General features: G+C 43.2%; 1 protein-coding gene across 1 annotated transcript in view; it reads right to left on the bottom strand.

Moving 5' to 3' along the window:
- Positions 1-252: 252 nt before the first annotated feature.
- LOC144738383 (uncharacterized) overlaps positions 253-18392 on the bottom strand; it is a 95060-nt gene continuing 76920 nt past the window's right edge. Inside the window, 2 exon segments of the mRNA XM_078621422.1 lie at positions 253-280; positions 840-1333. Coding sequence (XP_078477548.1) covers positions 253-280; positions 840-1333 — 522 coding nt within the window.

Below are 18392 nucleotides of genomic sequence, written 5' to 3'. Positions count from 1 at the left end.
GATGACAACACACCTTCTACAATAAACAGCACACATTTAACAGCCCCGATGATCCAACGACGAGAAGAGGCTATGTATCTATCGAAGTATAAAATAGTTGTCATTCTGAAATCAGTGAACTCTTCTGGAACTTCAAAGGAAGACATTCATCTGAACACATTATAGAGCATTCACAACATCACTCTCCCTTGAAGTCCTAGAAATCACTGACATATATATAAGAGACACGAATATGACTCTCCAGCCACTCCACTACATCAAGCCATCTCTCAGGATGCAACTGCATGGGGTCGAAAGAGGAATTTCGTTTAGGACTCATGACAACATTTTTACTCTTTGCTTGATGATGCCTTTGAAGTGTTGCTGACCGTGAAAATGCTTCCAACACACAGAACAATCAAACGGTTTTGTTGAAATAATTACACTAGCTTGGAGTAGTGCTGGAAATCACTGATATAATCAATTGCACCTAATACATTGATCTAACAGAGACACAAACGTGCACATTCCAGGACTCATTACTTTGATTATCCAGCCACTCCAGCAGCCATTTCTCATTATCAACCTGCATGGGATCAAAAAAGGAATTGGCGTCAGGGCTCAGTACATCCAGCCATCTCGCAGGATCCAACTGCATGGGGTCGAAAGAGGAATTGTCGTCAGGACTCATTACATCCACTACATCCACGCATCTCTCAGGATCCACCTGCATAGGTTCTAAAGATGCATTTTTTTCAGGACTCATTGCAGCACTTTGTATTTCACCTTTTGATTTCACTTCCCTATCATTGCGGATCTTCTCATGCTTGTTTCGGGGTGATGACCGTGTCCTTTCCAACGTAGAACACTTGAATGGCTTCTCGCCCGTGTGTGTTTTCTGGTGACTGTGAAGATTTGATTTCCATGCAAATGCCTTACCACACACAGAGCAATTGAACGGCTTCTCGCCCGTGTGTGTTTTATGGTGACTGTGAAGATGTGATTTCTGTGCAAATGTCTTCTTACACACAGCACAATTGAATGGCTTCTCACCCGAGTGTGTTTTCTGGTGACTGTGAAGATTTGATTTCTGTGAAAATGACTTCTCACAAACAGAGCAATTGAACGGCTTCTCGCCCGTGTGTGTTTTCTGGTGACTGTTAAGAGTTGATTTCCGTGAAAATGACTTCCCACACACAGAGCAATTGAACGGCTTCTCGCCCGTGTGTGTTTTCTGGTGACGGTTAAGAGTTGATTTCAGTGAAAATGACTTCCCACACACAGAGCACTTGAACGGCTTCTCGCCCGTGTGTGTTTTCTGGTGACTGTGAAGATATGCTTTACGTGCAAACGCCTTCACACACGCAGAGAAATTGAAATGCTTCTTAACCGTGTGTGCGTGGCGCTGTGGAGAGTTTATCTGCTCCATGTGACTGATTCTTCAGAGCAGAGGAACAGTCGCGGGTGTTGTTGAGAGTTAAAGGTACCCTTTAAGCTGCGTGGATGTCTGGCTCAAATCGCCAAAAAGCAAACTCTCACTACCGTCTAACCGAGACAGTAACGTCTCGTAAGTCTTACGACACACGATTACCAGTGTATCCACTAACAAAGTCACTTACTTGTTGATGCACGGCGTATCGATGTCCCTGTAACCCGTCTGAAGAGATCGCCACAAACTCTCCCAGTCGCCACGCAATCGTGCTCGCCAAGGCTGGGTCTAGCAGAAGGGTAATCTGCAGAGCGAGGAGTCGAGCGTCTTTCCTCAGTGAAATTCCTCTCCAAATGGTCTTGAGGTCTGATTTGAAGCTCCTTATAACTCCCCTCTAGCATCCAAATCCTTTGTTCTCGTCTTGGCCTATCATGGACCTTGCATTAAATTTATTTTTTTACATTAACAAACTGCATATCAAACAACATAGCTTAGCTAATCTGGCCATTGTTATTAAACCTTAATATGTATGTGCATCTCACTGCATAATTGTATGCATAATTCAGTGCTTCCTGTGAATTTGCTAATATTCACCCGGCTATGTCCTGTAAACTGCTGCAGGTTTAGAATATTTAACAGCGACATACAGTTCGAAATATAGAAATGAAGATGTCGAGTTTGATTTGGACTAAGAGGTGCAAGTTTATACTGTGATGAACCTGTTTAATAAACATATTTAAGGACACTCGTGTTGAACATGGTGCTTCTAGCAAACAAGTGTGTTATATTATAATTTACGTCATAAACTTTAAATAATCATCTGAATGGTTTAGCTTGTAAGCGTGGTCTTTAATAAAGTAATGCAACAAGAACAATCAACCACCTTTTAGTCTGTAACATACGACCTTCGGTGTGTATATACACCAGTGTGTTTGTGTTCAATATTTTGCACGTGTTTAATATTTTGGACGTGTTTTTACGGTAATTCCATTGAATATTGAGGGGTTACCAGCCTCTCGCACCCGTCCAAATACCTCGTAGGCAGCTGTAGTGGCTACGAGCCTTCACTCCGGGACATTGCTCACATCCACCACAGCGTTACCGTCTGACACGGTCAATGAAGGAAGGGGGTTGTTTTTGCAAAACTTTACTCGTGGCAGGGGAATGGCAAAAAACAGGGAGTGCCTCCTTCTGATAAACAAAAAACGAATGAAGGGGGCGTGGGAGCGTGGCGTAAGGTGTGGAAAGCTGTAAGTCACAGGTATTATTCGAATTGGGTCAATGACACCAGCACACAAATGGTGGGGTCGTTTGGAATGATGTTGCATTGATGAAATATGAATTTCTCGACGTTGTATTTCATGATCTTTAAATTAAATTTTTGTTTTTAGAATTTACAATCTGCATATCTAGCAACAGAGCTTCGCTAATCTTGCCATTGAGCTTAAGCCTGAATACGTAAATTCATCTCACCGCATAATTTGCATTCATTTGCTACTATATTCACCCTGCAATATGCTGCAAAATGCTGCCAGTTCAAATGCGTTACCAGGGAAATGCAGACTGAAGTATTAAAATTGTGATTTTGGACATTGAGGTGCAAGTTTATACCGTGCTGACGTTGTTTTATAAATATATTGAAGTTCTTGTGTTGATATGAGCACGTCAGAACAATCAATGTGATTTGTTTAATTTAATCCACTCAAATTATTACGATTGCTGTCATACACTTTTAATGATAATCGACATGGTATTGCCTGTAAGCGTGTGTGTATTTACACTGCTGTGTAAGTACACTTGACTTTGACTCGTGTGTACGTGTTTGTTGTAAGCATTGTACAGTTAACGGACGCTCAGATAACTTAAAAAAATCAGATTTTTATCAATCTGCAAAAAAATATTGACGTTAATATTGCTGTGCATGCACACTCGCGTGTGTGCAGAGGTAGTGTAGTGGTTAGCGCACAGCTCAATTTTCGCTCACGTTAAATTCATGCTCACGGCCAACACCAGCGACGATTATCTGAACAGTATGTAATTTAATGTTGGGTTTGTCGATGGCAGCATATATAACGGGGTAGACCCGTGTGATGTAAGGGAAAAAAGTTTAGCTGGAATGTATTACTTACTGTTAGTAGCTCAGCTTATTGGAGAGTATATTTAGTATACTGATGATACTATGTAGTTTATACTTTAGTTTTTTACGTGGTTGTTTAGTTACTGCAGCTACATACTATTAACATTCCTTCCCTTTATTAATGCTAACCCTATCCCCTCCCTTTGATGCTGCTTATCCTGCATAATTGCACGGGCATAATATGACTTTGAAACCCCCCGCCCACCTCCTACGCATTTCACAAGTAGTACTAATCACATATCTGCATATGCTAAATTCCTCTTGATTTGCAAATTAATTTGTAAAGGCGCTCTTCCCCTTACAACCCAGCTTAAATATACGCTCCAAGCGTGGTGGTGTTGCTAGATATGCGGATAGTTAATGTAAAAATTAACAATTGAATGCAAAGTCCATAATAGGCCAAGTCGAGAACAAAGGATTTTGATGCTAGAGCGAAGTTATAAGGGGCTTAAAATCAGACCTCAAAGTCATTTCGAGAGGGATTTTGCTGAGGATAGACGCTCGACTCACCGCTCTGCAGATAACCCTTCTTCCACGAGACCAGCCTGAAACAAGCATGAGAAGATCCGCAATGATAGGGAAGTGAAATCAAAAGGTGAAAAACGAAAGTCCTGAAAAAAATCCATCTTTCGAACCTATGCATGGTGGATCCTGAGAGATGCGTGGATGTAGTGGATGTAATGAGTCCTGACGACAATTCCTCTTTAGACCCCATGCGGGTTGATAATGAGAAATGGCTGCTGGAGTTGCTGGATAATCAAAGTATTGAGTACTTCTGTTAAAGTCCTGGAATGTGCACGTTTGTGTCTCTGTTAGATCAATGTATTAGGTGCAATTGAAATTCATTTTTTGACCCCGTGCAGTTCTATCCTGAGAGATGGCTTTACGTAGTGGAATGGCTGGAGAGTCATATTCGTGATTTCTAGGACTTCAAGCTAGAGTGATGTTGTGAATGCCCTATAATGTGTTCAGATGAATGTCTTCCTGATAAGTTCCAAAGTGTTCACTCATTTCAGAATGACAACAATTTTATACTTTGGACGAATGGCTTCAGTCGAAAAGGACGTCAAAGGGGAAATCGACGTTGACGTGTTTGATTTTAAGAATATATTTTAACTGCTGAATTCCTATTGGGAAATAATTTGCCTAGTTCCTTTCCTGTTTGAGCATGATTATTAATAAAGATTTCGATACGAGTATTAACGTCAACTTTCTTGCAGATTAATAAAGACCTGATTTGTTTTTAAAGATGACTGATCGTACGTTATTGCTACCATATCCTTCCTTAAAAAAAACACGGACGAGTAGACATACACACACGAGTGTGCATCCAAACACGACTGTATATACAGCGGTGTGCATTCACACACGAGTGTGCATGTGTTTCTACGAGTTTTAACGTTACTTTACTTGCAGAACAATAAAGACCTGCTATGTTAAAGATGACTGATCGTCCCTTATTGCTACAATGTTCATAGCGAACACGTGTGGAGGCGAGTTTCAGGTGAAGCATCTCCATCACACAAGTTTACCCTTTCCTGGCAGCATCGTGGCAGTCCGCTGGTCACACTCACTACGTCACACTCACGAGCTGTAGGGGCGGGGCTCTGTCTGCTCAGTGGCGCTGTTTTCATTCATTTAGCACCACGAGCGGGGAGTCTCAACCCTGTAGTTCCCTGTTGTGGTGGCGCATTCCTACCACGTTGTCCCTATATTATTTGTACGACACAATATAAAAATAATTTGTTTGTTTCAATACATAATCATACACGAGTACACATATACACCCCATGTACACACACCCACACACGAGTGGACATACACAGCTCTGTAGAAACTTACACGAATGTGCATACACACTGCTTCATTCATACACACACAGGTGCACATGCATACAAGTGCGCATACACACACGAGTGTACATACACAGCAGTGTACCTGCAAAGGGATTGCGTTCTACTACACGAACAAATGTGCGCACAAATTATTGTACATACCTATACACACACATTCACGCATGTGCATACCCACATCAACGAGTGTAAATAAACACACGAGTGGACATACACAGAAGTACAGATCCATGTACATACAAACAGTAGTATTTTTTTTCACGAGCCCCCTGTTGTTTGGAATTACCCAGCCACGAGTAAAGTTCTGTAAATCCAATCCGCTACCTCATCGGCGGTGCCGGACGTTAACGCTGCGGTGGATGTGAGCAATGTCCTGGAGGGAAGGCTCGTAGCCACCACAGAGGCCCACGAGGTCTCTGGACGGGTGCGAGGCGCTGGTAACCTCTCCATATTCAATGCAATTATCATTTTAAAAAACATCCAAAATATTAAACACATACACACGAGTTTAACATGTAGGATTTCGGGACCAATAGCATCCATAACATATGTTGTTAGGTTAGATCGCTGACGTATATAAATGTGTCTTTAAAATAAAACATTAAATAAATGCATGGCGACAAAGGAAAGCGTACTTCAGTAGAAATTACCGTTGGTAGGGCTATTTTAATAAATACGATAGACAGGAAAGACACGTTCAAAGGGCTCGCATAATGCACACACTTAATGGACATTGCCTCAGTAATCCCACGCCCCCCCCCAACATTGTTCAAGAACGCAGCTGCGTCGTCAACACATCTATAAGAAACTAAACAGTGAGACTTCCCAAATCTGGCTGTCGACTGATGAAGCTAGTTTTAATTACAGGAGAAACGTCGTACTCAGATTGTAAATGTTGTGGCTTGGCTCTCCAACACACCGGTGTGCTGTACTAGTGACAAATTTGCATGTTCTGTTTACGTGACAACCCTAACTAGTTGACTTTGTCGGGTGGTGGCGGGTTTCAACGACACATTTATATATTTAAGCTATCTAACCCAAAAAAACCTTTAATATGGACATTATAATAAACCACGCTTACAAGCTAAACCATTCAGATCATTATTTAAAGTTCATGGCAGAAATTATAATATATAACACTCGTTTTCTAGAAGCACCCCGCTCAACACGATTGTCATTAAATATATTTATAAAACAAAGTCAGTACAGTATAAACTTGCACATTTTATTCCAAATCAAGCGCGAAATCACCAATTTTGATATTTCAGACTGTATGTCGCTTTATAATCCTCTAAACTTGCAGCAGTTTAGAGGACATTGGGGGGTGAATATTAGCAAATTAACACGAAGCACGGAATTATGCATGGAGATGCACATCCTTATTCAAACGGAAGTGTACAATTTTGCAGTGAGATGTACATACGTATTATGTTGCTAGATATGCGGATTGTTAATGTAAAATTAGCAATTGAATGCAAGGTCCATAATAGGCCAAGTCGAGAACAAAGGATTTGAATGCGAGAGCGAAGTTATAAGGGGCTTAAAATCAGACCTCAAGATCATTTCGAGAGGGATTTTGCTGAGGATAGACGCTAGACTCCCCGCTCTGCAGATAACCCTTCTTCCACGAGACCCAGCCTGGCGAGCACGATTGCTTGGCGACTGGTTGGCGACTTCGCTTCGGGAGAGTTCGTGGCGATCTCTTCAGACGGGTTACAGGGACATCGATACGCCGTGCATCAACAAGTAAGTGTCTTTGTTAGTGGATAAACTGGTAATCGCGTGTGTAGTCCGACTTCCGAGACGTTACTGTGTCTCCGTTAGACGTTGGTAAAAAGTTAGCTTCTTGACGATTTGAGCCAGACATGCACGCAGCTTAGAGGGTGCATTTTACTCTAAAAAACACCCACTACTGTCACTGAAGAATCAGTCACATGGAGCAGATAACCTTTCCACAGCGCCACACACACACGAGTGAGAAGCCATTCAATTGCTCTGTGTGTGGGAAGGCATTTTCACTGAAACAAAATCTTCAAAGTCACCAAAAAACACACACGAGCGAGAAGCCGTTCAATTGCTCTGTGTGCGGGAAGGCATTTGCACTGAAATCAGATCCTCCCAGGCACCAGAAAACACACTCGGATGAAAAGTCATTAAATTGCTTTACGGGGGAGAAGACATTTTCACGGTCATCACCCCGAAACAAGCATCACAATATCCGCAATGATAGAGAAGTGAAATTCAAAGTGCTGAAAAAAATGCATCTTTCAAACGTAGGCAGGTGGATCCTGAGAGATGGTTGAATGTAGCGGATGTAATGAGTCCTGACGACAATTCCTCTTTCGACCCCATGCAGTTGGATCCTGAGAGATGGCTAGATGTAGTGGATATAATCAGCGCTGACGATAATTCCACTTTCGACCCCATGAAGTTGGATCCGGAGAGATGGCTGGATGTAGTGGAGTGGCTGAAGACTCAAACGTATTGAGTACATCTGTTAACTGTTGCCCTGTGTATATTCGTGTCTCTTAGATATATTTTTTCAGTGATTTCCAGTACTCCGAGCTAGAGTGATGTGAATGCTCTATAATGTGTTCAGATGAAAGTCTTCCTTTTAAGTTCCAGAAGTGCTCACTTATTTCAGGATGGCAACAATTTTATACTTCGATAGATACATTGCTTCGTCTGGTAGTTGGATCATCGGGGCTGTTAAATGGCTGGTGCTTATGCTGGGAGGTGGTTTGTGTTGCAATCTTCTCACAGCAAATTATGTGAGCTTGCTGTCTTATTTATTCCAGATTTTGTCACGTTAAGGTGGTGCTTCGTAGTCCTATCGGATTACTTGTTGATGTGGTGTGATGCGCACTGGTTGTGAGGTGGTTCAATTCCTGTTTTTACTCTCGTTGTGAAGTGGTCTTGTTGAGCTAAAGTTGGAGAAAGACTGTGATCATAACTTTGCTCATTATGAGAAAAAGCATTTTCCTCATTGTTTAATAAAAACTACAGCAGATTATCGGTTTCAGGATGTACGTGGATTTCAGGTTCGTTGTTCCTGTGTTTGATGGCTTTGACTTAAGGATGAATAGCTTCAATCGATAAGGATGTCATGGGGGAATGATAAATCCACGTTTGCGTGTTTGATTTTGAGAAGATTTTAAACTATTACATTACTGAAAATAAAATAATTTGTCTCGTTCTTTAACTGTTTGACCAAACGAATATTAATAAAGATTTCGATACAAGTTTCAGCATCAATATTCTTGCAGATTAATAAAAACCTGATTTGTTTTTTAAAAAATGACTGATCGTACGTTATTGCTACAATATCCTTCCTTAAAAAAACACTGACGAGTAGACATGCACACACGAGTGTGCATCCAAGCACCACTATATATATACAGCTGTGTGCATACACACATGAGTGTGCATATACAGGGGTGTACATACAGACATACAATGCAGTGTACACATACACGCGAGTGTGCATGCACAGCATTATTAACGTTCATAATTTTTTTGCAGATGAATAAAAATCTGATTTTTTAAAAGTTATTTTGATACTTCAGACTAGACTTGAAGCTTTCGTGACTGCAAGGATTCATATTCTTAGGTTTTTTCGGTAAAGTCACGTAGGTAAAACATTAAAATTAATAAAAGTAAAATAAAATAAACATCACGACGTTTCGGAGGCAACACAAGCTTCCGTCTTCAGGTGGAACCGTCACAGCCACGACAGCTGTATCAAGTAAATGAGAGATTACAAGAGCTACCACTCCGTTTATATATAATGGTTGGAGAGGGGGGGGGGAAGCGGCAAGTACATCACACTTTTTATTCCGCTTCCCCCCCCCCCCTCTCCAACCATTATATATACGGAGTGGTAGCTCCTGCAATCTCTCATTTACTTGATACCGCTGTCGTGGCTGTGACGGTTCCACCTGAAGACGGAAGCTTGTGTTGCATCCGAAACGTCGTGATTTTTATTTTATTTTTATTTTACTTTTATTAATTTCAATGTTTTACCTACGTGACTTTACCGAAAAAACCTAAGAATAAGAGGCAGGGGGGTTTAAGAAACTGAACTATTTGTTTCAACTACTGTGGCAGAAGGTGAAGAGAGGGGCAGTGGTGCAGTGGAGTAGAAGGGCAGTGGAGCATTGGACCTGAGGAGAAGTGGGACAGTGGAGCAGAGGGGGCAGTGCGGCAAAGGGGCAGAGGGAAAGAGGTCAATGGGGCAGTGGGGAAGTGGAGTAGAGTGGCAGTGTTGTGCAGGAGGCGATTCACCTGAATATATTTTCCCACCACTATTTGTATTTTCTCTGAAGAAGGACCATTTCCCAAAACGTCTCTCATATGTTTGTCCTTGTGTAATGACAGGGTTACACCTGTTGACATGACAAAGTGACACCTGCTGTCCTGGGAAGACCACGCCGAGTGATCGGCTCTGCGTGCAGCCACTAGAGGTGTTATTGCCGAGAGTTATATTCAGTGAGAGGAAGAACCAGTGTTGGCCTGTATTGTGCCCACTGTGAGAAATAAAGAAGAAGTACCCTCTATGTGACGTGTCGTGGAAGTCGCTCATTACACTTGTACTGCCACACACACAGCTGGGACACCTCACATCCGAGCCAAGGCACATTTACCCAACACAGACAGCACTTGCAAGCAATTCAACGTTATGTTGTGTCATCATGGGTTTATTTCACAAAGTTTTTATAGTACCAGCAACAACAATGGTATTGAATCTTATTCTTTACAAGAGTGGCCCTGGGGCTTGCCACGTGGCAGGTTTCGTCAATTGTCTGTACAAGACCCCTCTAGCTCTCTCATCCTGGGTCAGCTTCCCCTTCCATGTCCTGGAAACCATGGCAAGGTCACCCCATGAGGACTGCCTGGATGAAAACCAGCATGGAAGGGGCCCAGGATGGGGACGGCTATGTTTTTTGGCTAGTCCCGTGTGTGTTTGTTGTGTGAGGTGTCTTGATAGCAGTCGTTCCCCACTGTAGTCCTGGCATCTGCTGCTCAGATTCCTTCCACAGCTGTGGTCCCAGTGGCCCCGTCTCTCCGGGGAACCATGTGGTGTGTGTGTGTGACGTGTATCACAGGGTGTGTGGGTGGGTGGCATGTATCACGGGGTGGGTGGGTAGTCTGGTGATAGTGGTTATGGTTGGCAGCGATCCACGACCACAACAACCACCCCTACTGTGTGGTGGACATGCCACCACACAGCAGCACGCGGCGGAAGAGTGAGGTGATCGCTCTCGCCACGCGAGCAAGGCCCCCTCGCTTCCTCTTCTTTCCCTGCATCACCACCTCCACCTCCTGCACCTCCTCCACCTCCTGCTTTGTCTCGTCCTCCATCTCCTCCTCTGTCTCGTCCTCCACCACCATCTTCTCTCCATTCTCTGTCTTCTCTATTCTTTCCTCTTGTTCCTCCTCAACCTCCTCGTCCTCCACCACCTCCACCTTCTCCTCTTCCTGTTCCACCTCTGTCTTCTTCTCTATCTTCTCTGCTTGGAAGCACTCTTCTCCAAAGCTTGGAGCAATCAGGCCCTGCACAGGAATATCAGAGGTGGATGCGGGGGCGGTGGTGATGGCAGCGGTGGTGGTGGCGGTAGCGGTCGTGGCGGCGCCAGCGGTGGTGGTGGTGGTTACTGCGGTGGTTGTGGTGGCAGAAGTGGTGGCGGTGGCAGTGGCGGTGGCAGTGGTGGTGGCGGTGGCGGTAGTGGCGGTGGTGGTGGCAGTGATGGCAGTGGATGCGGTGGCGGCAGCAGCGGTTGCGGTGGTGGTTACTGCGGTGGTGGTGGTGGCGGTGGTGGCGGCGGCAGCGGTGGCGGTGGTCGTGGTGGAGGCGGTGGTGGTGGCGGCGGTGGCGTTGGCGATGGTGGCGTTGGCAGGGGAGGTTGTAGCGGTGGTGGCAGTGGTGGTGGCAGTGGTGACGGCGGTGGTGGCGGTGGTGGTGGCAGTGGTGGCGGTGATGGCGGTGGTGGCGGTGGTAGTAATGCTGACGAGGCGCTGCTCCTGCTCAAGGCGCTTATCCTCCTCGACGCGTTTCACGTTGGCGAGACACTCCTCCTCCTCCAGATTCTTCTCCTCAGGACACTTCATCTCGAGATGATGCTTCTCATCAATGAAGTACTTCACTTGAATGATGCGCTTCTTGAGGAGATAGTCTCGGAAGTACTTTTCCTCTGTGCGACACTTCGCCCTGGCAATGCGCTGCACCTCAAAGAGGCGCTCCTCTTCCATGGTGCATCTTTCTTTGCCAAGGTTCTTTTCCTGGAGATGCTTCACCCCGCTGACGTCTTTCAACTCCCCAATTATCCTCTGATCAAGCAAAGATAAGCAAAGGAACATTCAGACATGCCCATGCAAGCAAACATTCATACCCACAGGCACGCAAACGTGGACGTGCACATGAACCCAAACAAAAAAACATACTCACACATGTAGGTACAGATGCAGCCACCCACATTCAGTCATTCAAACTTGCTTAGTACACACAGACATAATTCATGTGACTGCCTGATATCATTCTGTCTTCATTGGTAATAAATGGCCACTTCAAGTGCCTGCATGAGTGGGACGGTGAAGAGATGCGGTGATGGTGTCGGGACATGATGTTGTGATATGGAGAGGAGAAGTAGTGGAATGTTCTCGAGAGATGGTGTATTGTGAAGGTATAGAGGCATGATGAGGCTCTAATATGGTGTATTGAATTGGTGGTCGTGTAGTATGATGAGAAAGGTGATGGGGAGAATTGGTGTCGTAATATTTTGGTGTGATGGTGTGGTGACATGGTGTGCTAGTTTTCGAGACAATGTCGTGTGTTTTAACTCTACAGACCCCATACACATCGTGCTCTCTTTAAGCCCCGCCCCCTCTCCCAATACTTTACATTCATTGGCTACCACATTCTGATAAGCTCCTCCCCCCTTAACTTGTATTTAAGAACTTGCATCTTGGAATCCCTGCCTCACTTGATACAGCAAATTCAGCTGTGACGGTCCCACCTGGGATGGAGAGTTGTGTTGCCTCCGAAACGTCGTGATTTTTTATTATTTTATTTTAATTAATTTTTATTTAATTTTATACCTACGTGACTTTACCGAAATAACTAAGAGTATGAATCCTTGCAGTGACGAAAGCTTCAAATCTAGAACCCATACACACCTTTGGGGAGCGATTCTTGTAACTTTGGCCTGGGAAAGGGTCCACCTTATCCATAACGTCCCCACGTGGTCGACTGGCTCGCCGACTCCCGGGCTATGAAGAACAGAAAATGCATTCCAAGGACGAGTAATGAATTAGAGAACGAAGGACATGGAGTTTCACAGAACTAATTTTGAGATCCCAGTAATTACCTCTTACCACACAACAGGACCTGCTATTGAGAAATAGTCATCACACGGAATTTCAACTTTACAAGTCATGTTTTTGTCGGCATTTTGAGACCGTAAATTACGTAAGCTTGAGACCCGAGTTTGAACAAAGATGGCAGAAACTCAAATCTAAACCCATCCTCTTTGCCACACTCGATCATTACGTCTTCCCATTACCACCAAGCCATGTCTACGAAAAGTAATTAATCAAGGAGACTCCTCCTCCGCATATAATCCATGTGATGCAGGTATCTGGGACTTACCCTCATAGTCATCCAAGATCTCAGCCCACGTGATTTGTCCGTCCATGTTGTTGGGAAGGAGTAGATTTTGTTTGAAGTTGGATGGCCTGCGGAGGTTGGAACAATGTTCAGATTTAGCAACCTTTTGAATCACTCATCCTCCTAATTAATACATATTTGACCACTCATTGTACCAATCCAATCACTATCATGACTATACTCTTAGGTTTATTTTCGGTAAAGACACGTAGGTAAAAATAGATAATAAATAATAAGAATAATAGCAATAATAATAGAAATAAAATAATAACTCACGACATTTCGGAGGCAACACAAGCTTCCTTCATCAGGTGTAAAAAGGCACCGCAAAATAACTGTCGTTAGGTGTAAAAAGGCAAAATAACTACAGTTATTTTACAGTTATTCTACAGTTATTTTGCTGTGCCTTTTTACACCTGATGAAGGAAGCTTGTGTTGCCTCCGAAACGTCGTGAGTTCTTTTTTATTTATATCATTATAAATATTGTAAAAGTTAATTATTTAGTTATATTATTATAAATATTGTAAACGCTTTTTATTTATTTATTTCCCCCTACGTGACTTTTCCCGAAAAAAACCTAAGAGTATGAATCCTTGCAGTCATGAAAGCTTCAAATCTAAAACACTATCGTGACTTTTTTGTTGTTGCTGCTAATCCTACATAATGCACGGGCATAATATGACTTTGAGACCCCCCCCCCCCACCTCCTACGAATTTCACAAGTAGTGACTAATCCCATATCTGCATTTTCAATAAATATGTTAAATTCATCTGTTTATATGCAAATTCCTTTGTCAATGCGCCCTTCCCCCTCTAACCCAGCTTAAATATATGCTGCCAAGCTTGGTGGTGTTCTTTTCGACAGCCCTGTTCTTCACCTGAGGACGGCTGCTTGCGTTGTGGCCGAAACGTCGTGAGAATTGTATTTTATTATGTTTTATTTTATCATTTTATTATTTCCCTTCTACGTGACTTTACCGAAAGAACCAAGAAGACTATCGTGACTGTTGCTTTAAAAGCCTACTCACTCGCTTGTTTGCCCACTCATGTGTGCGCCCGATCACTCACTCATCCACCCACACGAACATGTTTACTTCAACTGCCTATTCCATTAAACATAATCACCAGACTTAACAATGATATTTCACCTCTAATCTCGACATGCATGTTCATGTACAGCCCATTTGTATTAATCGACTGCTTGATAAAAGACCCATATGCCTTGTGGGTCATTAGGGTCATATGACCATACTTAAATAATTTGTTATTACTGCCACATGTTATTCATATTCTATGAGATTTAAACGGGTTAGTTATGCTCGTTTTAAATTCTGACTCGCCTGGGGTCTAAACAACGACAGTAACAGCAACATTTCAGGGCATGTCAAGTAACCGATCTAACCTCGTTGAGGATTCGCTCTCAAAAAGCTTCTTCTGCTCCTCCCTCGTGTGCATTCCTCTCGACTGTGGGCGGAGGCGTGGCTGTGACGTAACAGAGGTGACGTCACTAGCGCGAAGCTGATCCTGGCTGGCGCATCACGTGGTGCAGTGCTGGATAGCGGGGTTTTGTGATTATTTTCACAAGTTAAGCTGACGATATTAATCTTAGATGCCCCACAACACTGAAGTACGTTATGCTAATGACAGAAAAGCGTTCGATTCTAATTCCTTTGTTTCCACTCCAAACGCTTGGAATTATTAACAATATTCGGAATATTAGTCTCATATTTTACAAGTGTATTGAAGTCATAGGGTTAGGTTATTTGCATGAAGTATTTTTCAAGTTCATACTTCCATTTGCTTGCCATTGCTACGGCACACTGGTTCGGATTATTCTTCCCATTTATGAAATCTCGCTAGAATCATTTGCATTTTCTTCATGAACTTTAATCCACCACACACACCTTGCTGCTCGATTGTGGCATACCCATTTCTACTGCTAGATGGACAGAGGCAGGGGGGTTTAAGAAACTCAACTATTTGTTTCAACTGCTGTGGCAGAAGGGGAGCAGAGGTGCAGTGGAGCAGAAGGGCAGTGGAGCATTGGACCTGAGGAAACGTGGGACAGTGGAGCAGAGGGGGCAGTGCGGAAAAGGGGCAGAGGGAAAGAGGTAATTGGGGCAGTGGTGTAGAGTGGCAGTGTTGTGCAGGAGGCGATTCACCTGAATATATTTTCCCACCACTATTTTTATTTGCTCTGAAGAAGGGCCATTTTCCAAAACGTCTCTCAAATGTGTGTCCTTGTGTAATGACAGGATTACACCTGTTGACATTACAAAGTGACACGTGCTGTCTATCCTGAGAGATGGCTTTACGTAGTGGAATGGCTGGAGAGTCATATTCGTGATTTCTAGGACTTCAAGCTAGAGTGATGTTGTGAATGCCCTATAATGTGTTCAGATGAATGTCTTCCTGATAAGTTCCAAAGTGTTCACTCATTTCAGAATGACAACAATTTTATACTTTGGACGAATGGCTTCAGTCGAAAAGGACGTCAAAGGGGAAATCGACGTTGACGTGTTTGATTTTAAGAATATATTTTAACTGCTGAATTCCTATTGGGAAATAATTTGCCTAGTTCCTTTCCTGTTTGAGCATGATTATTAATAAAGATTTCGATACGAGTATTAACGTCAACTTTCTTGCAGATTAATAAAGACCTGATTTGTTTTTAAAGATGACTGATCGTACGTTATTGCTACCATATCCTTCCTTAAAAAAAACACGGACGAGTAGACATACACACACGAGTGTGCATCCAAACACGACTGTATATACAGCGGTGTGCATTCACACACGAGTGTGCATGTGTTTCTACGAGTTTTAACGTTACTTTACTTGCAGAACAATAAAGACCTGCTATGTTAAAGATGACTGATCGTCCCTTATTGCTACAATGTTCATAGCGAACACGTGTGGAGGCGAGTTTCAGGTGAAGCATCTCCATCACACAAGTTTACCCTTTCCTGGCAGCATCGTGGCAGTCCGCTGGTCACACTCACTACGTCACACTCACGAGCTGTAGGGGCGGGGCTCTGTCTGCTCAGTGGCGCTGTTTTCATTCATTTAGCACCACGAGCGGGGAGTCTCAACCCTGTAGTTCCCTGTTGTGGTGGCGCATTCCTACCACGTTGTCCCTATATTATTTGTACGACACAATATAAAAATAATTTGTTTGTTTCAATACATAATCATACACGAGTACACATATACACCCCATGTACACACACCCACACACGAGTGGACATACACAGCTCTGTAGAAACTTACACGAATGTGCATACACACTGCTTCATTCATACACACACAGGTGCACATGCATACAAGTGCGCATACACACACGAGTGTACATACACAGCAGTGTACCTGCAAAGGGATTGCGTTCTACTACACGAACAAATGTGCGCACAAATTATTGTACATACCTATACACACACATTCACGCATGTGCATACCCACATCAACGAGTGTAAATAAACACACGAGTGGACATACACAGAAGTACAGATCCATGTACATACAAACAGTAGTATTTTTTTTCACGAGCCCCCTGTTGTTTGGAATTACCCAGCCACGAGTAAAGTTCTGTAAATCCAATCCGCTACCTCATCGGCGGTGCCGGACGTTAACGCTGCGGTGGATGTGAGCAATGTCCTGGAGGGAAGGCTCGTAGCCACCACAGAGGCCCACGAGGTCTCTGGACGGGTGCGAGGCGCTGGTAACCTCTCCATATTCAATGCAATTATCATTTTAAAAAACATCCAAAATATTAAACACATACACACGAGTTTAACATGTAGGATTTCGGGACCAATAGCATCCATAACATATGTTGTTAGGTTAGATCGCTGACGTATATAAATGTGTCTTTAAAATAAAACATTAAATAAATGCATGGCGACAAAGGAAAGCGTACTTCAGTAGAAATTACCGTTGGTAGGGCTATTTTAATAAATACGATAGACAGGAAAGACACGTTCAAAGGGCTCGCATAATGCACACACTTAATGGACATTGCCTCAGTAATCCCACGCCCCCCCCCAACATTGTTCAAGAACGCAGCTGCGTCGTCAACACATCTATAAGAAACTAAACAGTGAGACTTCCCAAATCTGGCTGTCGACTGATGAAGCTAGTTTTAATTACAGGAGAAACGTCGTACTCAGATTGTAAATGTTGTGGCTTGGCTCTCCAACACACCGGTGTGCTGTACTAGTGACAAATTTGCATGTTCTGTTTACGTGACAACCCTAACTAGTTGACTTTGTCGGGTGGTGGCGGGTTTCAACGACACATTTATATATTTAAGCTATCTAACCCAAAAAAACCTTTAATATGGACATTATAATAAACCACGCTTACAAGCTAAACCATTCAGATCATTATTTAAAGTTCATGGCAGAAATTATAATATATAACACTCGTTTTCTAGAAGCACCCCGCTCAACACGATTGTCATTAAATATATTTATAAAACAAAGTCAGTACAGTATAAACTTGCACATTTTATTCCAAATCAAGCGCGAAATCACCAATTTTGATATTTCAGACTGTATGTCGCTTTATAATCCTCTAAACTTGCAGCAGTTTAGAGGACATTGGGGGGTGAATATTAGCAAATTAACACGAAGCACGGAATTATGCATGGAGATGCACATCCTTATTCAAACGGAAGTGTACAATTTTGCAGTGAGATGTACATACGTATTATGTTGCTAGATATGCGGATTGTTAATGTAAAATTAGCAATTGAATGCAAGGTCCATAATAGGCCAAGTCGAGAAAAAAGGATTTGAATGCGAGAGCGAAGTTATAAGGGGCTTAAAATCAGACCTCAAGATCATTTCGAGAGGGATTTTGCTGAGGATAGACGCTAGACTCCCCGCTCTGCAGATAACCCTTCTTCCACGAGACCCAGCCTGGCGAGCACGATTGCTTGGCGACTGGTTGGCGACTTCGCTTCGGGAGAGTTCGTGGCGATCTCTTCAGACGGGTTACAGGGACATCGATACGCCGTGCATCAACAAGTAAGTGTCTTTGTTAGTGGATAAACTGGTAATCGCGTGTGTAGTCCGACTTCCGAGACGTTACTGTGTCTCCGTTAGACGTTGGTAAAAAGTTAGCTTCTTGACGATTTGAGCCAGACATGCACGCAGCTTAGAGGGTGCATTTTACTCTAAAAAACACCCACTACTGTCACTGAAGAATCAGTCACATGGAGCAGATAACCTTTCCACAGCGCCACACACACACGAGTGAGAAGCCATTCAATTGCTCTGTGTGTGGGAAGGCATTTTCACTGAAACAAAATCTTCAAAGTCACCAAAAAA

This window comes from Lampetra planeri, chromosome 82 (assembly GCF_965212315.1).
Source record: "Lampetra planeri chromosome 82, kcLamPlan1.2.h2, whole genome shotgun sequence".
In the NCBI taxonomy this organism is placed as follows: Eukaryota; Metazoa; Chordata; class Hyperoartia; order Petromyzontiformes; family Petromyzontidae; genus Lampetra; species Lampetra planeri.
This window is presented reverse-complemented; position numbering and strand designations above follow the sequence as displayed.